Here is a 19,210-nt window from a genome sequence, read left to right as displayed (position 1 = left end):
GAAGTGCAACCCACCCATACCCCTACATTTACCCATTACCTAACTCTACGGGCAATTTAACATGGTCAATTCACCTGACCTGCACATCTTTGGATTGTGGGAGGAAACCGGAGCACCTGGAGGAAACCCACGCAGACACGGGGAGAATGTGCAAACTCCACACAGTCAGTCGCCTGAGGCGGGAATTGAACCCGGGTCTCAGGCGCTGTGAGGCAGCAGTGCTAACCACTGTGCCACCGTGCCGCCCACTGATAGAGTCATAGAGATGTACAGCACAGAAACAGACCCTTCGGTCAAACTTGTCCATGCCAGACCACATATCCAAAATTAATCTGGTCCCATTTGCCAGCACTTGGCCCATATTCCTCGAAACCTTCCTATTCATATACCCATCCAGATGCCTCTTAAATGCTGTAATTGTACCAGCTTCTCCAACTTCCTCTGGCAGCTCATTCTATACACACACTACCTTCTGCGTGAAAAAATTGCGACTTCTGCCCTGTAGATGGCAGCCAGCAGGCAAGATATTCACTGTGCAGTTCCCAATCTCTGATTTGCTCTTGTACCCACAGTACTTATACAACTGATCCAGTTCAACTTCTGGTCAATGGTGATCCCCAGGATGTTGATGTGGATTCAGGGATGGTAAATCCATTAACCCATTAGCAGAGTTGGTTCTTTTTTTTTGTTGGACATACCTCACAAGGCTGGAGTATGACTTATTTATCAACCCAAGCCTAAATTGTCTTGGTGTAGCTGCATATGGACACAGATTGTTTTCAGTGGCTGCTACCATTTCAAACAAAAAAATATACATTTTTCTCTTATCCACAGTTCTTACCTTAGTTGGTGGAAGGTCATTAACGAAGCAGCTAGACCTAGGTCACTACACTGAGTAGCTCTCACAGCAACTTCCTGGGACTGAGACACTTGACCTCCCACAACCTTCTCTCTTTGTGCTAGAAATTACTGACTTCTGCTTATAGACAAAGAATGACTGAGTAACAGGAACTGAAAACTGAAAAAAAACTCTAGGGGATAAATACAAAGTCAAAAATGCCTTTCCACTTGTTGGAACACTTTGAATTTGGACTCACCAGCAACAATGAGTTTGCCATTCAGCTCTGCTGTTCCTAGACCGGAGCGGGCATACTGCATGGGGGGCAAGAGCTTGCCATCTTCATCTTCAATTTCAACTTCAAAACTGATACTCTTGATTAGACATGGAGTGCTGATGGGTGAACTGTGGGGACGATTGCGGCCATGAGTGAAAATGGCACATAGTACACCATTTAAGACAGCCAAACAAAGATACGTAGTGCCTGAAGGACAAAGCAAAGCAATGCTAGACATTTAATTAACTGAATGCTTGGTTGAATTGATTTGAACTCCTATCTAGGCCTCTGGGTATTTTTTTAATGCACAGGATAAGTCCAGCATTTATTGCCCATCTATAATTGCCCAAAGGGCAGTTAACAGTCTATTATGGGTCTGGAAGTAAGGATGGCAGTTTCCTTTCTTAAAGGACATTAGTGAACCATATGGGTTTTTCCTGACAATTGACAATGGATTTATGGTCATCATAAGTCTCTTAATTCCAGAATTTTATGGAATTCAAATTCTTCCGTCTGCTTTAGAGGAATTTGTACCCACGTTCCCAGAACATTACCTGGATCTCTGGATTAACAGTTCAGCGTTTAATATTATTAGGTCATCATCTCACGTTGAGGGATTGGTTGTCCAATGACATACCACTTACGCTATTATCCTCTCTGACTATGAATGTTCACCCAAGACTGAAAAGGAACATTAATTTTCATTTTTTTCCCTAAACTTTGACTATCTAGCTGAAGCTACTTCGAAGTCTGACATTCTCCTTGTGCTTGATACCAACATTTTTATCAGTCACCTAAATTTTATCATGATTATGAAGGACCATGGAGTTGCAGGTATGTGAATATGTTTAATTATGAAATGAATGAAAACAAAATTACTGATTTAATATTCTAATTGAGAAAAATAAAAATATTTTGCTTAAAATGTTTTAGTAGCTCTTCAGATGAAATATTATAATTTGGTTTTGATTTCAAAAGCTATTTTGGTTAAATATGTAAATAATGTTTGCCCTGAAGATAACGGATGTTTAGAAATCTATTCAGAAATCTAAGCAATTGCATGCTGTACTTCAAAGGTAAATAATATCAATGTTGTTGGTTACAATGTATCTTTTGGAATCCTGTGGATAGCTATTTTAATTTGTTGTCCCAACTTTACATTTTTTTAACAATAGTGTTACTTTATTATTATTGTTGTTGTTATTGTTATTATTATTATTATATATTATATATCTAGGGAAAGCAGCCACATCTTAGTCAACCTCTCCCTTTAGCTCAAATCCTCCAACCCTGGCAATATCCTTGTAAATCTTTTCTGAACTCTTTCAAGTTTCACAACAACTTTCCAATGGGAAGGAGACCAGAATTGCACACGCTATTCCAGCAATGGCCTAACCAGTGTCTTGTACAGCCGCAACATGACCTCCCACCTCCTGTACTGAATTGAATAGCTTCAATTGTATAGATATGATGGGATAGGTTCTCTGATGACAGCTTAACTATCTAAGCGTTAGCTAAATAAGACACAGAACAAATAAGAAATTAGTAAACAATGCAATTGTACGGTTATACTTTTATAATTACAGGTGTCGGTTTCCCAATTATCGTCATTCCATGGGTCGTTCTACAGGAATTGGATTCCTTAAAAAACGGAAGGCTGTCCGGAGGTGTGAATCGTAAAGCCATACCTGCTGTACAGTTCATTTATTCCTGCTTCAAAAGTCGACATCCGCATGTATGGGGGCAGTCTATGCAACAGGCAGCTCAAAAGTTCTGTAAGTTAATAGAGTGCCGTCATTTCTGGAGATCTTTTAAATCAGAGTGTATACGCTTTGACAACTCCTGGTCACCAACAAATAAGTATGAGATAGAGGTCTAATATTAGAGTGCAGTTTACTGAATGACAAATGCAGTTAAATAGCCACATTTTAAAACTCTTTACGCGTGTCTTACTCTCAATTTTGTTGTTTTCTTTTTGCTTTATCATCACCGTCCTATTTCAGTGCCACAGGATCTTTATTGGACCTCAGCATCGTTTTATAAATAGTGTATTTGAACTTTTAATTTGTTCTATCAATTTTCTTCCTCTTTTATTTGTCTTCTGAACACATGGAGTACTGTTGGTGTATGGGTCTATGGGCATCATCGTGTTCCGATACCTTGTCCAAAGGGCATTCTCAATGTTTGAGCCATGATGGTGTATGTTGTCAGATTACAACTGTGGGGGAGAAAAGAAGTCAGGTTTAAGTGTATCTTTACCTGACACTTATTTCCATTCAAGCACTCTCAGCAGGGATTATTGGATAATGAACAGGAAAGGGCTGTAATCAGAAACACTGTGATCAACAATATGTGAATTTTTTTTATTATGGATTTGAATTTTTGATGTGAAGAATACCAAAGTTAGTAATCGCATATACCTCAAGTTATCTTACAGTAATTACTGAACAATTGATGCAACAGCTGTGTACAAGATTGACCTGACTTCATGTTAAGTCAGTCATGAAGGGCAGATTTTGATTTCCTATTTTAAAAGAAAGGAGAAAGTGAGGACTGCAAATGCTGGAGCTCAGAGCTGAAAATGTGTTGCTGGAAAAGCACAGCTGGTCAGGCAGTATCCAAGGAGTAGGAAAATCGACGTTTCGGGCATGAGCCCTTCTTCAGGATTCCTGAAGAAGGGCTCATGCCCGAAACGTTGATTCTCCCGTTCCTTGGAGGCTGCCTGACCTGCTGTGCTTTTCTAGCAACACATTTTCAGCTATTTTAAAAGAAAGCCCTACATCATCTGTCAAGGGAAAAGATTTTGCTCAAGTTTCTTTAATACCCTATGGCTTTTAACATATTAATTCTACCATATACAAGGCAGAGATCAAGAGTGTGATGTAATATTCTCCACTTGTCTGGTTAATTACCACTCCAGTTAACACTGAGGAAGCTCAGCACCATTCAGGGCGAAGCAGCCTGCTTGATTAGCACCCAATCCGCCATTTAAGCACCTCCCTACACCAATGGCACAATACACCTGTACTGTATACAGTCTCCATGATTTCCTACAGCAAGGCTTCTTCAAATGCCCTTTGACACCCACAACTCTACTGTTACAAAAAGAATGGCAGCAGATGACTGGGGACCTGTCCGTTATAGGTTTCCATCTAAGCTGTATGCCATCCTTATGTTTTTAAAAAAAAATGCTGTGGGATGACCTGATTATTCTGATGGAAAGTTAATAAATGTTCCTATAAGCAATGAAAATCCCATGACGATATTCTTTAAAAGGCAAGGGCATGTGATTGATTAGAATTAGAATTTATTATCGTGTTTTCTCAAGTGTAGGAATACATGAGTATAAGTGAAAGTGGTCAAAGTTGCCATTCTCTGGCACCATCTTGGTTACAAAACTCTGACTGCCGCAACAGGAATGGCCCACTCACGCTCCAATGCCAAGTTGTCACATCCACCACTTGCCAAATGGAGCCTGGGAGGCTACTGCCTCCCATCCTGCTGTAACCATATTCTCAAGGGTAATTAAAGAAGGGCAATAAAGCTTCCCCTTCCATGGACAGCATATTCCCATTAAGAACTTAAAAAAGAATGTTCCTTTACTATTGCGGGGTCAAAATCCTGGAACTCCCTCCCTAATACACTTCATGATATGGGTAGCAGTGATTCAAGAAAACAGTTCATTATGATCTTCTCAGGAGTATTTAGAAATGGGTGGTAAATATTGATCTCGCCAGTGATGCGCACGTCCTGTGAATTAATTTTAAAAAAAGAAATGCAATTGTTATTGTTTGAGTAACACTTGAATATAACCAGAAACAGTAATTGAGGTAAGGTTCAGATTTAGCTATATTTTCTTTTACTTTTATTTGATTTATTTTATTACCAGTGCGGTTTTTAAAATTAACTTGAGCAAGTCTTTCATAAGGTATTGACTTAATGAGAAATGTTTTGCTTGTCTTGTATGTCTACGACAAAACACAAGGGAGTTGAAAGTAGTCACGTATGGTTGCATTTTATGATAGTTACTATAGGTGGCATAAGTTTGCTAGAAATTTCAACAGTCCAATAAACTGCAAATTGTATGGAAGCTCTTAAATTCAAATTATCCATGCTGTACTTTATTTTTCTATTTCCTTCAATTTATTTTTACAAGGATAGCAGTGTCTACATTTCCAAAAGTAGTTACTTGGCTATGACATACTTCAGGATGTTTTGAGAATGTGAATGTAAGGTTCTCTTGTCTTTCTCACTGACAACCAAACATTTTAACCAGATTACTAGTAGATTCCCAGTGTTGTTACTTCTGGCAAGTCAGAAGATATCTTTTGTCTTCCTTTTTTCTTCTTTGTTGCATTCCCATCATCTGAGAAACAGCTTCTGCAATAGTACAGTCATCGGTGTTATTGAGAATTGTCAGTCTGGATTGTAATAGAATGGTCTTCAGCCCACAACCTTCTGAATCGGGCAAATGTGCAACTGTTAAGCCAAAGGGGAGATAAGAGAGAAAAGGATTGGGTAGGGAATGAATGCAAGTGATTAGCTGGAGTACTTTACTGAAAGGAAAGTTAAAAAATTGATGAGGGAAGAGAAGGAATAACATTATGGCAAAAAGCAGTTGAAGGAATAGTGCAAGTGCCAGGAAATAACAAGCGCTGTGATCGATGATTGATTGATTAATTTATCGTTGTCACATGTACCAAGGTAGAGTGAAAAGTGTTGTTTTGTGTGCCATGCAGGCAGATCGTACTATACAAAGTGGATCAGGGGAGCAGAACAGAATGCAGCGTTGCAGCCACCAAGAAGGTGCAGAGAGAGACAGAGATCAGAATTAACATTTTAGATGTCTGTTCAAAAGTTTGATAACAGCAGGGAAAAAGCTGATCTTGAATCTATTTGTAATGTATTCAAACTTTCATATCTTCTGCCTTATGGAAGAGGGTGGAACAAAGTATAAAGGGTGAGAGGGGTCTTCAATTATGATGGTTCATTTCATGAGACCGTTTAGATGGAATCAATGGATGGAAGGCTCGTTTGCATGTTGAACTGAGTTGTGTTTGCGACTCTCTAGTTTCTTGTGGTTTTGAGAAGGGCAAGCCACGCTGTGATGCATCCAGATTAGATGCACCAAAGAAAGCATCCTTAAAAATTAGTAGACTCCTTGTGGGCATGCTGAATTTCCTTAGCCCTCTGAGGAAGTAAAGATGTCATTGTGCTTTCTTGACCATGCGTTGACATGTGTGAACCAGGACAGATTGTTAGTGATCATCACTCCCAGGAACTTTACACTCTTGATCATTTCCATCTCTTGATGCAGACAGGGACATTCCCTCCCCTCCACTTCCTAAAGTCAATGACTAGCTCCTTTGTTTTATTGATGTTGCTGGAGAGTTTGTTGTCTTTACACCATGCAGCTAAGCACTCAATCTCCTTCCTGTATTCTTGTATTCTGCCTCATCATTGTTTGAGATCTGACCTGCAATGGTGGTGTCAGCAGCAAACTTGCAGATGGAGCTGGGACAGAGTCATGAATGTATAAGGAATATAAATCGGGGTTTGAGAATACAGGCTCGTAGGACATGGGTGTTGAGGATTATGATGGAGGAGGTGTTGTTCCCTATTCTTACTGATTGTGGTCTATGGGTCAGGATTTTGAAGATTCAGTAACGGGGAGTCAAGACTAAAGTCTCAGAGCTTAGAGATGAGTTTGTTTGGAATTCTGGTGTTGAAGGCAGGGGACGTAGTCAATAACTTGGAGCCTGATGTGGTGGTAAACTGGAATATTAAATCTCAACTCCATTTTAGCTGCAGGCCCTGTAAACTAAATGTAATTAGTTGGTATAAATGGAAGGGCACCATTGGGATACTTTTCCAGGTAGGAGAAACCTATTTGTAATTGTAAACTAACTTGTAGATTTCATCAGGAACTAATTTTTTTAAGTGAAATAGAGTGGAATAGCATCTTCATTTGTTCACACTGTCTCTTAATTTCTTAGCTTAATGTAATTTTCAACACAAAAAAGCTTTGATTGGTGAGTAATCTTTCTAATTTTTCTCTTCTTCCCAACTAATTTGTTTTAAATAAACATATTTAATTTAAAGTTTACTATTTTTAATATTTTCCATAAAGTAATGTTGAATGAATACAGCTGATGTGTCTGAAGGAATCAGATTCACAGAACCTGCTCAGACTTCAAGCTTTGGACAAAAATATCAAGCTCAAACCTCGCCTTTTCAGAAACACTGGGACATTAGGTAAAAATGTTAATGAAGAGGGAGGCTGAGGAGTGATAGAGAGGAATTATGAGGAGGTCGTGACAACTGAGTTACAGGGTAAAGGTAGCTGGGTCACCGTCAGGAGAAAGGAAGGGAATAGGCACTCAGTGCACCGATTCCCTGTGGCCGTTCGTTTCAATAATTGTTATCCTGCTTTGGATACGGTTGGAGGCGGGGACCAATCGTGGGAGGGTTTCTATTGAGTTAGTATGGGTAGAAGTCCAAAACAGGAAAGGAGCAATCACTTTATTGGGAGTTTCAGCAATCGCAAGAGAGACACAGAAGAGCAGATTGTGAGACAGATTTTGGAAAGGTGCTGAAGTAACAGCGTTGTTGTCATGGGTGACTTCAACTTTCCTAATATTGATTGGAACCTCCTTTAGTGCAAATAGTTTGGATGGAGCAGAAATTGTCTCGTGTCTCGAGGAAGGATTCCTGACTCAATATCTACATAGGCCTACTAGAGGGGAGGCCATATTGGATTTGGTGCTTGGCAATGAACAGGTCAGGTGTCAGGTCTCTCAGTAGGAGAGAATTTTGGTGATAGTGGTTACAACTCCTTGACCTTTACTATAGTCATAGAGAGGGATTGGAGCAGATGGCATGGGAAAGTATTTAATTAGGAGAGGGAGAATTATAATGCTATTAGGCAGGAACTGTGGAGCATAAATTAGGAGCAGATATTCTCAGGGAAAAGCACGATAGAAATGTGGAGGTTGTTTAGGGAGAACTTGCTGCAAATGCTGGATAGGTTTATTGCACTGAGGCAAGGATGGTAGGATGAAGGAACCTTGGATGACAAGAGATGTGGGACATCTAGTTAAGAGGAAGAAGGAAGCTTTCTTAAGGTTGAGGATGCAAGGATCAGACAGAGCTCTAGAGGGTTATATGGTAGCCAGGAAGGAACTGAAGAATAGTCTTAGGAGAGCTCAAAGGCATGAAAAAGTCTTGGCAGGTAGGATTAAGGAAAACGCCAAGACGTTCTACACCTATGTGAGGAACTGGAGGATGGCCAGAGTGAGGGTAGGGCTGGTCAGGGATAGTGGAGGGCACTTGTGCCTAGAGTTGGAAAAGGTAGGGGATGTCCTTAATGAATATTTTGCTTCAGTATTCACTAGTGAGAGGGATCTTGTTGTTTGTGAGGACAGTGTGAAACAGGCTGATACACTCAAACAGGTTGATATCAAGGAGGATGTGCTGGAAATTTTGAAAAACATGAGGATAGATAAGTCCCCTGGGCCAGATGGGATATACCCAAGATTTCCATGGGAAGTGAGGGAAGAGACTACTGTGCCTTTGGCGATGATCTTTGCATCTTCATTGTCCACTGTCCATTGGAGTAGTACCAAATGATTGGAGGGGGTCAAATGTTATTCCCTTGTTCAAGAAAAGGAATAGGGATAACCCTGGCAATTACAGACCAGTCAGTCTTATGTCGGTGGTGGGCAAATTTATCCTGAGAGACAGGATTAATGATTATTTGGAAAAGCACAGCTTGATTAGAAATAGTCAGCGTGGCTTTGTGAAGAACAGGTCATGCCTCACAAGCCTTATTGAATTCTTTGAGGATGTAACAAAACACATTGAAGGTAAAACGGTGAATATGGTGTATATGGATATTAGCAAGGCGTTTGAAAAGGTTTGCATGGTAGGCTCATTCAGAAAGTAATGAGGCATGGGATATGGGAAATTTGGCTGTCTGGATACAGAATTGGCTGGCCCATAGAAGACAGAGAGTGGTAGTAGATGGAAAGTATTCAGTCTGGAGCTTTGTGACCAGTGATGTTCCATAATCATCTGTTCTGGGACCTCTGCCCTTTGTGGTTTTTATAAATGACTGAGATGAGGAAGTGCAAGGGTGGGTTAGTAAGTTTGCCAATGACTCTAAGGTTGGTGAAGTTGTGGATAGTGTGGAGGGCTGTTGTAGGTTGCAATGGGGCATTGACAGGATACTGAGAAGTGGCAGATGGAATTCAACCTGGAAAAGTGTGAAGTGATTCATTTTGGAAGGTCTAATTTGAAAGCAGACTACAGGGTTAAAGGCAGGATTCTTGGCAGAGTGGAGGAACATCTTGGGGTCCATGTCCATAGATCCTTTAAAGTTACCACCCAAGTTGATAGGGTTGTTAAGAAGATGTATGATATGTTGGCTTTTATTAGCAGGGGAATTGAGTTTAAGAACCACAAGGTTATGCTGCAGCTCTATAAAGTTCTGGTTAGACCTTTATAACTGAGCATTTGGAATGTTGCGTTCAGTTCCGGTCGCCTCTTTATAGGAAGGATGTAGAAGGTTTAGAGAAGGTGCAGTGATTTGCCAGGAAGCTGCCTGGATTAGAGGGTATTAGAGGTTGAGTGAGCTAGAGCTTTTCTCATTGGAGCAAAGGTATTGAGAGGCATAGATAGAGTGAATACCCAGAGACTTTTCCCCAGACCAAAAATGGCTATCATAGGGGGGCATAATGTTAAGGTGATTGAAGTAAGGTTTACAGGAGAGGTCAGAAATCAGTTCTTTACACAGAGAGTGGTTGGTGCATGGAATGCACTACCAGCAGTGATAGTAGAGTCAGATACATTAGGGACATTTAAGCAACTCTTGGATAGGCACATGGATGATAGTAAAATGAAGGTATGTAGGTTAGTTTGATCTTAGAGTAGATAAAAGGTCAGCATAACATCAGGGGCTGAAGGGCCTGTACTGTGTTGTACTCCTCTATATTCTATGTTAAGATAATCAAAGAGACAAAAACATCTTAATTAGGTTTGTGAAGTTTGTCATTATTTAAAATATTACTTGAATTTTTACTTTAGGTACTGGAAATTTCAATTGCTAATTGCAAATAGTGGATCAGACACCTTTAGAAAATGAGTATGATTTGTGTGGGACAATATAAGTGCTAACCAGTGACTTGAAACAGTAACTTATACAGATGTAAAGTTCTGTTATAGAACTGCTCCTAGGTATCTGCAGCAATTACAATTGATATCATTTCTAATGCCGATTATCAATAGCCTAGAAGCTAATATTGACCAGAAATTGAGCTGGAGCAGCTGTATAATACTATAGTCACAACAACAGCTCAGAAACTAGGAATTCAACGGTGTGTAACACATCTCCTAAGCTCCCAATCCTACTTCCTGCAGCCCCCAGTAGACTGCAGTGGTTCAAGAAGGCAGATCACCATCAGCTTCTCAGGGCAGCTTTTCAGGGTGGTAATAATGATTTACCTAACCAGCACTGCCCACATCCTGGGACATAATTTTTGTAAAATGTGGGTGTAGACCTGATTTAACATTGAAAATTTAAAGGATACTATTGAGTGAATGTGCCATCTCCAATTTTATATATATATATATATATATATATATATGGATAAGAATAAGTGTTCAATTCATCTTCCACAATTACATATTCCACAATTGTATAGTTTAAGGTGAAAATGTTAAAATAAATTCAGAATCCATAGAATTGAAGCTATTATGAAATAATATTTTTTCTAGTCTCATTATATGTTGTAGCTTACTTGTTGTCTTTATTGTTCTTTGATGTTCATTCATTAATTAGACTATCTCCCTTTCCATTGCACCCCAACCTATCCCTGTTTGTGGTTCATAAATATTTCTCGTAATTTTAAAATTGGAAACGATTGCAAAGTCATCACCTTCTAATTAGTATTGTATTTGTTTATGACCTTAATGTAATTTCAGTGGGATTTTAATTTGTGACTCAAGGAACAAAATTCAAACTGTTTCAAGATGCAACTTTATTTCTTGGTGTGGTTTATGGTTTTCAGTGAGCAGTAATTGCCACAAGCCATTTGGTGATGGAGAATTTCAGTTTTTCACTGAACAAAATACATGTATATCATTTATATTAGCAGCTATCATTAGAAACACTGAGCTGGTTGTTGGAGATTAATCAACCATTGTTATACATATAGACATGTACAGTTCTCTTCTCCTCCCCTTGCCTTAAGTTGCATTTGTTCTTTGTCCAACATTAGTCCATGAATCGGGTCATACAGTTAGAGAACTGCAGCATTGTATGTTAACTTTACCTAGAAATTGCTCATGCTCAGTTTGTGCTCTGCAAGGAACACTCAGCTCCTGATCTCATTAGAGCATCTGTCTAAACATAAGCTCAACTCCAGCATTGTGAGAAGAGGTTTGCCTTTAAAATCAAGGCAGCATTTAACTGCCATCGTGAAATCCTGGAAAAATTTAAGTTTGTTGGATCGGTGGGGATTCCCTCCTGATTGCACTCATACTCAGTTGTTGGTGAGCCATCATCTCAAGATTTTATTTGTTGCAAGAGTTTAGTAAGGCAAGGTCAGCGGCCCACCCATTTTCAGAAGTTTCATTAATGACTTTCCCTTCAAAATATTCAATTCACTGATGATTGCACGGTGTTCAGTTCTTTTTGCAACTCCTCAGAAACTGAAGCAGTCTGTTCCTGTGTGCAGGAAGACCTGGATAACATTCAGGCTTGGGTTGATATATGGCATAAATATTACTTGGCAGTGTAAGGCTGTAACTGTTTCCAGCAAAAAAATTCTAACCATCTCCCCTTGAGGTTCAAAGGCATTGCCATCATGAAATCCCCACTTGTTAACATCTGTCGACAGGATTTGGGGAGTCAGGACGGGAGTTACTTGTTGCATAACTTCTAACCTGTCACCTGTTCATGCAGCCACAAAATTTATATGATAAATGTAGTTAACTTCCTGGTCATTAGTTACTGTCTTCCCCCACCTGCCAACCCCCAAACATTCCCCCTCGCCACCAACTCAGCTGTTTCTGTCTCTCCACAGACACTGCTAGACCTGCTGAGTTTCTCCAGCATGTTCTGTTTTTGTTTCACATTTCCAGCACCCACAATTTTTAGTTTTATCTGAGGGAGTGTAAAACTGTCAGAGAGAGTATTGAAGGGATGCCACGCTATCAGAGGGGGCAGTGCTGAAGGAGTGCCATCTTTCGGAGGGGACAGTACTGATGGAGCGCCACACTGTCAGCCTTGTAGACAGGCCTTGGGGAGTCAAGAAGGGAGTTACTTGTTGCATAAGTTCTAGCCTGTCAGCACCATATTTATATGAAAAACAAAGTTACATTTCTGGTCATTAGTAACTGTCATTATCTTACCCCCACCCCCCCACCCCACTCCATCTCACTCTGCCCCCTCTGACAGTGTGGCACTCCATCAGTACTGTCCCTTCTGACAGTGTGGCATGCCATCAGTGTCACCCTCTCTGAGAGTCTCGCACTCCCTCAGATAAAACTAAGAACTGTGGGTGCTGGAAATCTGAAGCAAAAACAGAAAGTGCTGGAGAAACTCAGCAGATCTGGCAGGGTCTGTGGACAGAGAGCAACAGCTAAGGTTGAGGGGTGGGGGGGGAGGGGGGAGGTGGTGGCAGGGAGACAGTTACTAATGACCAGAAATTTAATTACATTATTATTAAAAATATTGTGACTGCATGAACAGGTGACAGGCTAGAATTTCTGCACTAAGTAACTTCCCATATCCTGTCTACAATCTACAAGATTCTAGTCAGGAATGTGATGGAATTCTCTCCTTTACATATGCCTAGATGAGTGCAGTATCTCCAACACTTAAGAAGCTTGACAACATCCAGAACAGAGTAGCCGTTTAATCATCATTCCATTATCTATCTTACAATTATTCACTCCACCCTGGGTTCACAATCCTGTCAATGTTTTACATCCACACGATGCATTTCAGAAACCTTTTTAAAAGAAACTTTGATATCATCTTCCAAACCAGCAACCTCAACATCCTAGAAGAACAAATGTGCCAGATGTATATGAACCACACTATCTGTAAGACCACACTCTCCTGACTTGGAATCATATTGCCACTTCTTCATTATTCCTACAGTGTCCTCCCAAAAACACCTTTGGTGTACCAACACCTCATGGATTGCAGTGATTCAAAAAGACAGCTCACCACTTTATTCTAAAGAAGCAACCAAGTTGAAGAAAAAAGTTTGCAGCATATGCTTTGAAATAGTGAAATCTAAAGTAAATACTTTAAAATACTGTTAATGTTGCTGCATCTTAGACACACTGATTTTGGTTGCATTAGTGAGAAAGCAAACCATTGCCTAAAAAGCTTTTTCTTAAAACCTCAAACTGTTATGGTCACATGCATCGAAAGCAAGCTGAGTGAGAAACAGTGTTCTAACAAGTCAAAATAACAAAAGTCATGTGAAGTTTTGCTCAATTCTTTTATTCTACTTTGCTAACAAAAAACAAGTCACTTATAGTCATTTGACATGTAAGGTACCTTTTTAATATTTTCTGCACAGGTGGCTTACGTGAGGAAAACAATGATGACCGTGTATTACAGTGTTGTTTACAGTATCAGCAGTTATACCCTTCTGCAGATGTCCTCCTGTGCAGGTATAGTGCTCTAGAATTCATTGTCAGTGTAATTACTCACAGACTGTTAACCAGTTGTAAAATAAATAGGGGCTGAAAATGGGTTGGTAAGTTATGCTGCGGGGCTAATCCTGGCTTGTTGGTTGAAATTAAATAGCTGTCCTACAGCTATTTAAAGATAGCCTGCTTCTCTCACAACAGAGCGACATTGTGACTGCAACATCTTTTGGGTGTCATACAGGAAGAGAATTTGCCATCGGTGATCCGAAAGAATGGTTCCATAGTTTTTAGGTGCTGCATTGTAGATCTGAATGAAGGAGCTAGAGAAGAGTGGAGATGTCCTGATTCTACACAGTAGTAGGATTCCCTCAAAATGCTTGATCCAAAGGTAGTTGAAACAAATGGCTATTAACATTTGTGCCAGGAGTCAAACTCCAAAGACCTAGGTGCAGTGCGGCACAATATTCCGTCAGTATCTTCAAATGCCACATCACAGAACTACACCATTGCTCAATTTGCCACGCCCCCATTATTCTAATATCAACAATGTCTATTAATTATGTCTCTTATCTAACATTTATATGCATGATTGCATTTTTTCACTTTTGAAAGCCTCACGTCTTGCAATTTTTTCAAACTGTCAGCTATTTAATCCTGACAGCTGTACCCTGAACAGGTTACACAATGCTCATTGACAAATTGCAAGATGTTATATCTAGCTCCAATTCCAGTCTGGAAAGAATCTGATGCATATAAATGAATCAGCATGATCGATTTCTCAACCTTTGCAGTCATGCCTGCAGTAGATGACAGATTTTAGAAGAGAAAACATCCATCTTGAAGTGTTAATGTCTCTCTCACATTGTTTGTTCCTCATTTATGGTCAAGGAGTAGAATTGCTCCCTTAACACCCTGACCAAGCATGGCCTTCCCAAGAGTCGTCCTCCCCACACCCCAGCATCCTGAGAAAATCTCTCTGGGGAGAGATACTATAAATGGCCTCTGCTCATTCTTTCTTTCATGCTGTATTCCTAGGATGGAGCTATGACTGCACCCTATTCTGCAATTACTTTGTGCAGAGACCTTAAAGTTGAGAAAATTCTCTCAGCACCTGCTGTGCCAGTCATAGAGATGTACAGCATGGAAACAGACCCTTTGGTCCAACCCGTCCCTGCCAACCAAATATCCTAAATGAATCTAGTCCCATTTGCCAGTCCTTGGCCCATATCCCTCTAAACCCTTCCTATTCATATACCTATCCAGATGCCTTTTAAATGTTGCAATTGTACCAGCCTTCACCACTTCTGCTGGTAGCTCATTCCATACATGTACCACCCTCTGCATGAAAACATTGCCCTTTAGGCCCCTTTTATATCTTTTCCCTCACCCTAAATCTACGCCCTCTAGTTCTGGACTCCCCCACTCCAGGGAAAAGACTTTGTCCATTTATCCTATCCACGCCCCTCATGATTTTATAAACGTCCAGGAGGTCACCCCTCAGCCTCTGACACACCAGGTAAAACAGCTGCAGCCTATACAACATCTTCCTATAGCTCAAATCCTCCAACCCTGGCAACATCCTTGTAAATCTTTTCTGAACCCTTTAAAGTTTCACAACATCTTTCCAATTGGAAGGAGACCAGAATTGCAATATTCCAAAAGTGGCCTAACCACTGTCCTGTAGAGCTGCAACATTACCTCCCAACTCCTGTACCAAATGCTCTGACCAGTAAAGTCCTAGTAGATTTTTACAACTTGAAAAGACGATAGATATTTTCTAATCGACTTGTTAAATGATGTTCTTACATGCTTCTGGAGTGAGTGTTGAGCTGAGGATTTCTGTTTCAGAGGTAGGGACAGTACCAGTAGACCACAAGAGCCCTTACACCAAACACTATATAATCACATCAACACCCAGAAGGAATTGAACCACCAACTAACTTGTAGCGAGTTGATGAGTCCTTTAAATAGCTCTTACAGATTGTCCTTACTCTTATTAGGTGCGTGTTCACTGGTGTGAAGTCAAGAGGGTATTGGCTGGAATTGTAAACTCCAAAATGACACCATCTGTTCTCACACCAATGATATATTGAGATTGATGTCTCAATGCCCACTAGACCAATCCCTGGAAGTCTGCAAATGTGCTAATCTCTCCACCAAGTAAATTTGGCACGGTTTGTGGTATAAGAGGTGCTTGTACATCGATGCATATTTGTCCCTGAGTAGCACCCACAATAACTGCTATGAAGTCTAATTTCATGTCCATTGAGTAGGGCTTATTGACTTACTTCACCAATCTCTCTTGCCACTTAGCAAATTGGCACTTGTTATACATACATTAAGGGAACCTTTCTCTCCATCCTAAAATCTTTTCAAGCTCCCCAGAATACACTTTACAGTTTGAATCGACAGTAGGCATTCTCCTGTAAGAGCACTATATTTTCTGTTTTTTAATTTGTTATACAACACTTATATCTGGATAGACGTCTGGCACTAGAGAATCTGACAATCTCATGTATTATTAACACTTTACATTTATTTCAGCTGTATCTTGAGCTGTCTAAACCCTAAGCTTTGTGATTCTTATGAATCTGTCAACCATTCTTTCTTCCTTTTAACATGCTTTTAAAGCCTTTTTGGTCTTCTTCCCTAATATGTGGCTTGTTATCAAATAACATTCATGTGTGCCATTGGTTTATTATCTTTAATGTGCTGTGTATATGCCACCTACTGGTGCTTGCAAACTCTCATCAGCATCCCAGCCAACTTTCTAGGCCATTTGTAGGTCCTAGGTATGCCTCTCACTATCTCAGTTACTGTTGGTTATTTGCTTTTTTTAAACCACTCTTTTATCAGTGCAGCTCCCAGTTGTAAACTCTTCAGTGTAATTTTCAGCTGTCTGTGATCCCCAACAAGCCAACAACTACCTCGATTTTACACACCTTCCATCTTCTGGCTCAGTCTGACATGTTGCCAACTGCTACTTCATTTTTGTTTTTAAGATTAGTTATGATCTCGAACTAAACCATCAAATTTATATTGCTGTCTGACCAGGAAATACTTTGGGGGGGAAAAAAAAAGACAAAATGTGAGAACCAAGTACTCCCAAAGAGAATAAAACTACAAGATTCCATGGTTTTGTACAAACAGCAATAAACTTTTCTGTACAAAGTTGGAATAGTGACACAATCTATAATACACTTTTCTGTACAAAGTTGGAATAGTGACACAATCTATAATACAGAGACATACATGCAAGACTTTATTCCAAGCTTCAAAATTAACCTGAAATAAATATGAATAATGGACACACTTTGGTCAAGCACCTCACAAAGCACCTGAGGCGCTGTGAGGCAGCAGTGCTAACCACTGTGCCACCGTGCCACCCACGGTTCCAAGCTTCAAAATTAACCTGAAATAAATATGAATAATGGACACACTTTGGTCAAGCACCTCACAAAGCACCTGAAATACAAAACATGGTCAAGACAGTTCCCATGAATTTGTCATCAAGCACCCCCCAGATGTTAGTGACACTGTGGGTCCTCCAAGCTCATGAAACTTTGCAATAGATTCTCACATTTTTTTTTTCTTTTGAGGATTTAACTTCAGAACTTCCTCAAAATCCAATCCGTCATTGACTGATCATGCCCTGCTGGTTGACCTTTCTTTCCTGAAACCATGTTCTCCTGGTTTCTTAAAAATTACACTTCAATACGTGCTTATATGCACAAGTCCAGCTTTTCATGGGCTGGTACTGTCTGTGGACTTTTTTTTCCCCAGGAGCTTGGAACAAACTTGTGATGATGTTCTGGAGTTGTGCATCACTGAGTATAAAAAGCAGTGAGAGTGGAGTTAGAGATCCCTAGAACCTTAGGGACTCTGCATGACATATCAGTGAGTGACTCTCTGGAAGCATTACAGCCTTCAACTTGAACATGAATGCATGAAGAAGATAGTTTAGTTCCTAGCTTCTTTTATCTATAAGAGCATGCTATATGTATGATTGCCGTGTATAGCAGTTCTTAATATTAATGTGTAATAAGTAGTGTTACTTTGAAGTCCAAGTGTGAAGACAGTTCTTGATTTTGCTTTCTTATTGACCAGCCAGTCCAGAACCCAAACTCAATGTTACATCCAACCACACGATAAGAGATGGTGGTAGCTTTAGGATTCATGGCCTAGAAAATCATGGCAGCAGCAAAGGTTATGAAACGGATCTGTCACAGTGTAGAGAAGAGAAAAATTCAGAAAGCATTATTTCAAAAAATCCTCTTCACCTTTAATGCCAATTTGCAGCCTGGAAAGGTGGAGAACTGAGCAGCTGTGGAGGAAATATCTCTGAACAGAAATTCTGTAGAGAAACCACCACAACACAGTCTCAAAAATGCCTTTTACGGGCTTTCATTGGGGAAATAAACCTTTTAAAAAGTATTGAGATCAGTAAAAGCCCACTAGCAGCGCGGGAGAAATCCAAATATAGTATTTGTAAAAAGAGACTGATTTTTCAGCAAATTTGATCCCTTGAAGGAAGGGACAAAGCATTTGTTCCGCAATGAAAAAATAAGCTGAGGGGCACAGTCAACAGTTCTAACAGTGAATTAATATTTCTAAACTTATTCAATAATAAAGTTAACAACAGCAAGTTAAGATAATTCTTAAGGTATAGCCTTAAAGAAAACTGATTTAAAAATGGAAAAAAAACACGAATAATGATGAGACAGTGAGGTTAGTGAGTGCTTATTTTTTGATGGTTTGAATGACAAGTCCAAGTTTCATTAGGCAACTAAGAAATTTTATCAATTTTAGTGTTAAAATGTAAGCAACATGAGAAAGAGAAAAGTGCAGATTTGATCATGTCATATTCGAATTTGGTTTGAAAATATCTTGAATGCAGAAAAAATCGGTACCGATGCTGTCAAACAGCCAACTTTTTGATATCGTCAAAAATAGTTAAATATTATTGATTAAAGTCACTGCTGAAGACCTATCAACAGATCTTTGGAAAATTCTTCAGCTACCTAGAAAAAGAATATTTCTATTCATTTATATGTAGATACCAAATGTGTAAAGAAAAGTTGAATGTTCCTTCAAAATAACATAAAAGCAGCTGAAATTTTAATCACTTTCAGTCTTAGTACAGGTGCACAATCCTTTATCTGAAATGCTCAGGACCAGCTGGTTTTCGAAATTCAGAACTTTTTGAATTTCAGAATAAGTAGCAGTTTAATGGTAAAATTTGAAAAAATCTTTGAGGAATAGACTTGCTGTGAGTAAAACAGGCCCTGAAACAAAATTGAACCACGCCCCCACATGTCACATTTGAGTGACACGCATCGAGTAGGTGTCAACTTGCGTTACCTGTTTGCATGGAGAAAGTGAGGACTGCAGATGCTGGAGATCAGAGCTGAAAATGTGTTGCTGGA

At 39.7% G+C, this 19,210-nt stretch overlaps 1 protein-coding gene across 3 annotated transcripts in view; it reads left to right on the top strand.

Annotated features, from left to right (window-relative positions):
• Window positions 1–19,210, top strand: part of swt1 (SWT1 RNA endoribonuclease homolog) — a 139,089-nt gene that overhangs the window by 59,505 nt on the left and 60,374 nt on the right. For all 3 annotated transcript variants that reach the window (XM_043699544.1, XM_043699546.1, XM_043699543.1), the window contains exons 8-10: window positions 1,848–1,949; window positions 2,702–2,890; window positions 13,712–13,805. In XM_043699544.1, the coding sequence (XP_043555479.1) occupies window positions 1,848–1,949; window positions 2,702–2,890; window positions 13,712–13,805 (385 nt within the window). The remainder of the gene's footprint in view (window positions 1–1,847; window positions 1,950–2,701; window positions 2,891–13,711; window positions 13,806–19,210) is intronic.

Source organism: Chiloscyllium plagiosum, chromosome 11, assembly GCF_004010195.1.
Source record: "Chiloscyllium plagiosum isolate BGI_BamShark_2017 chromosome 11, ASM401019v2, whole genome shotgun sequence".
NCBI classification, from domain to species: Eukaryota; Metazoa; Chordata; class Chondrichthyes; order Orectolobiformes; family Hemiscylliidae; genus Chiloscyllium; species Chiloscyllium plagiosum.
This window is presented reverse-complemented; position numbering and strand designations above follow the sequence as displayed.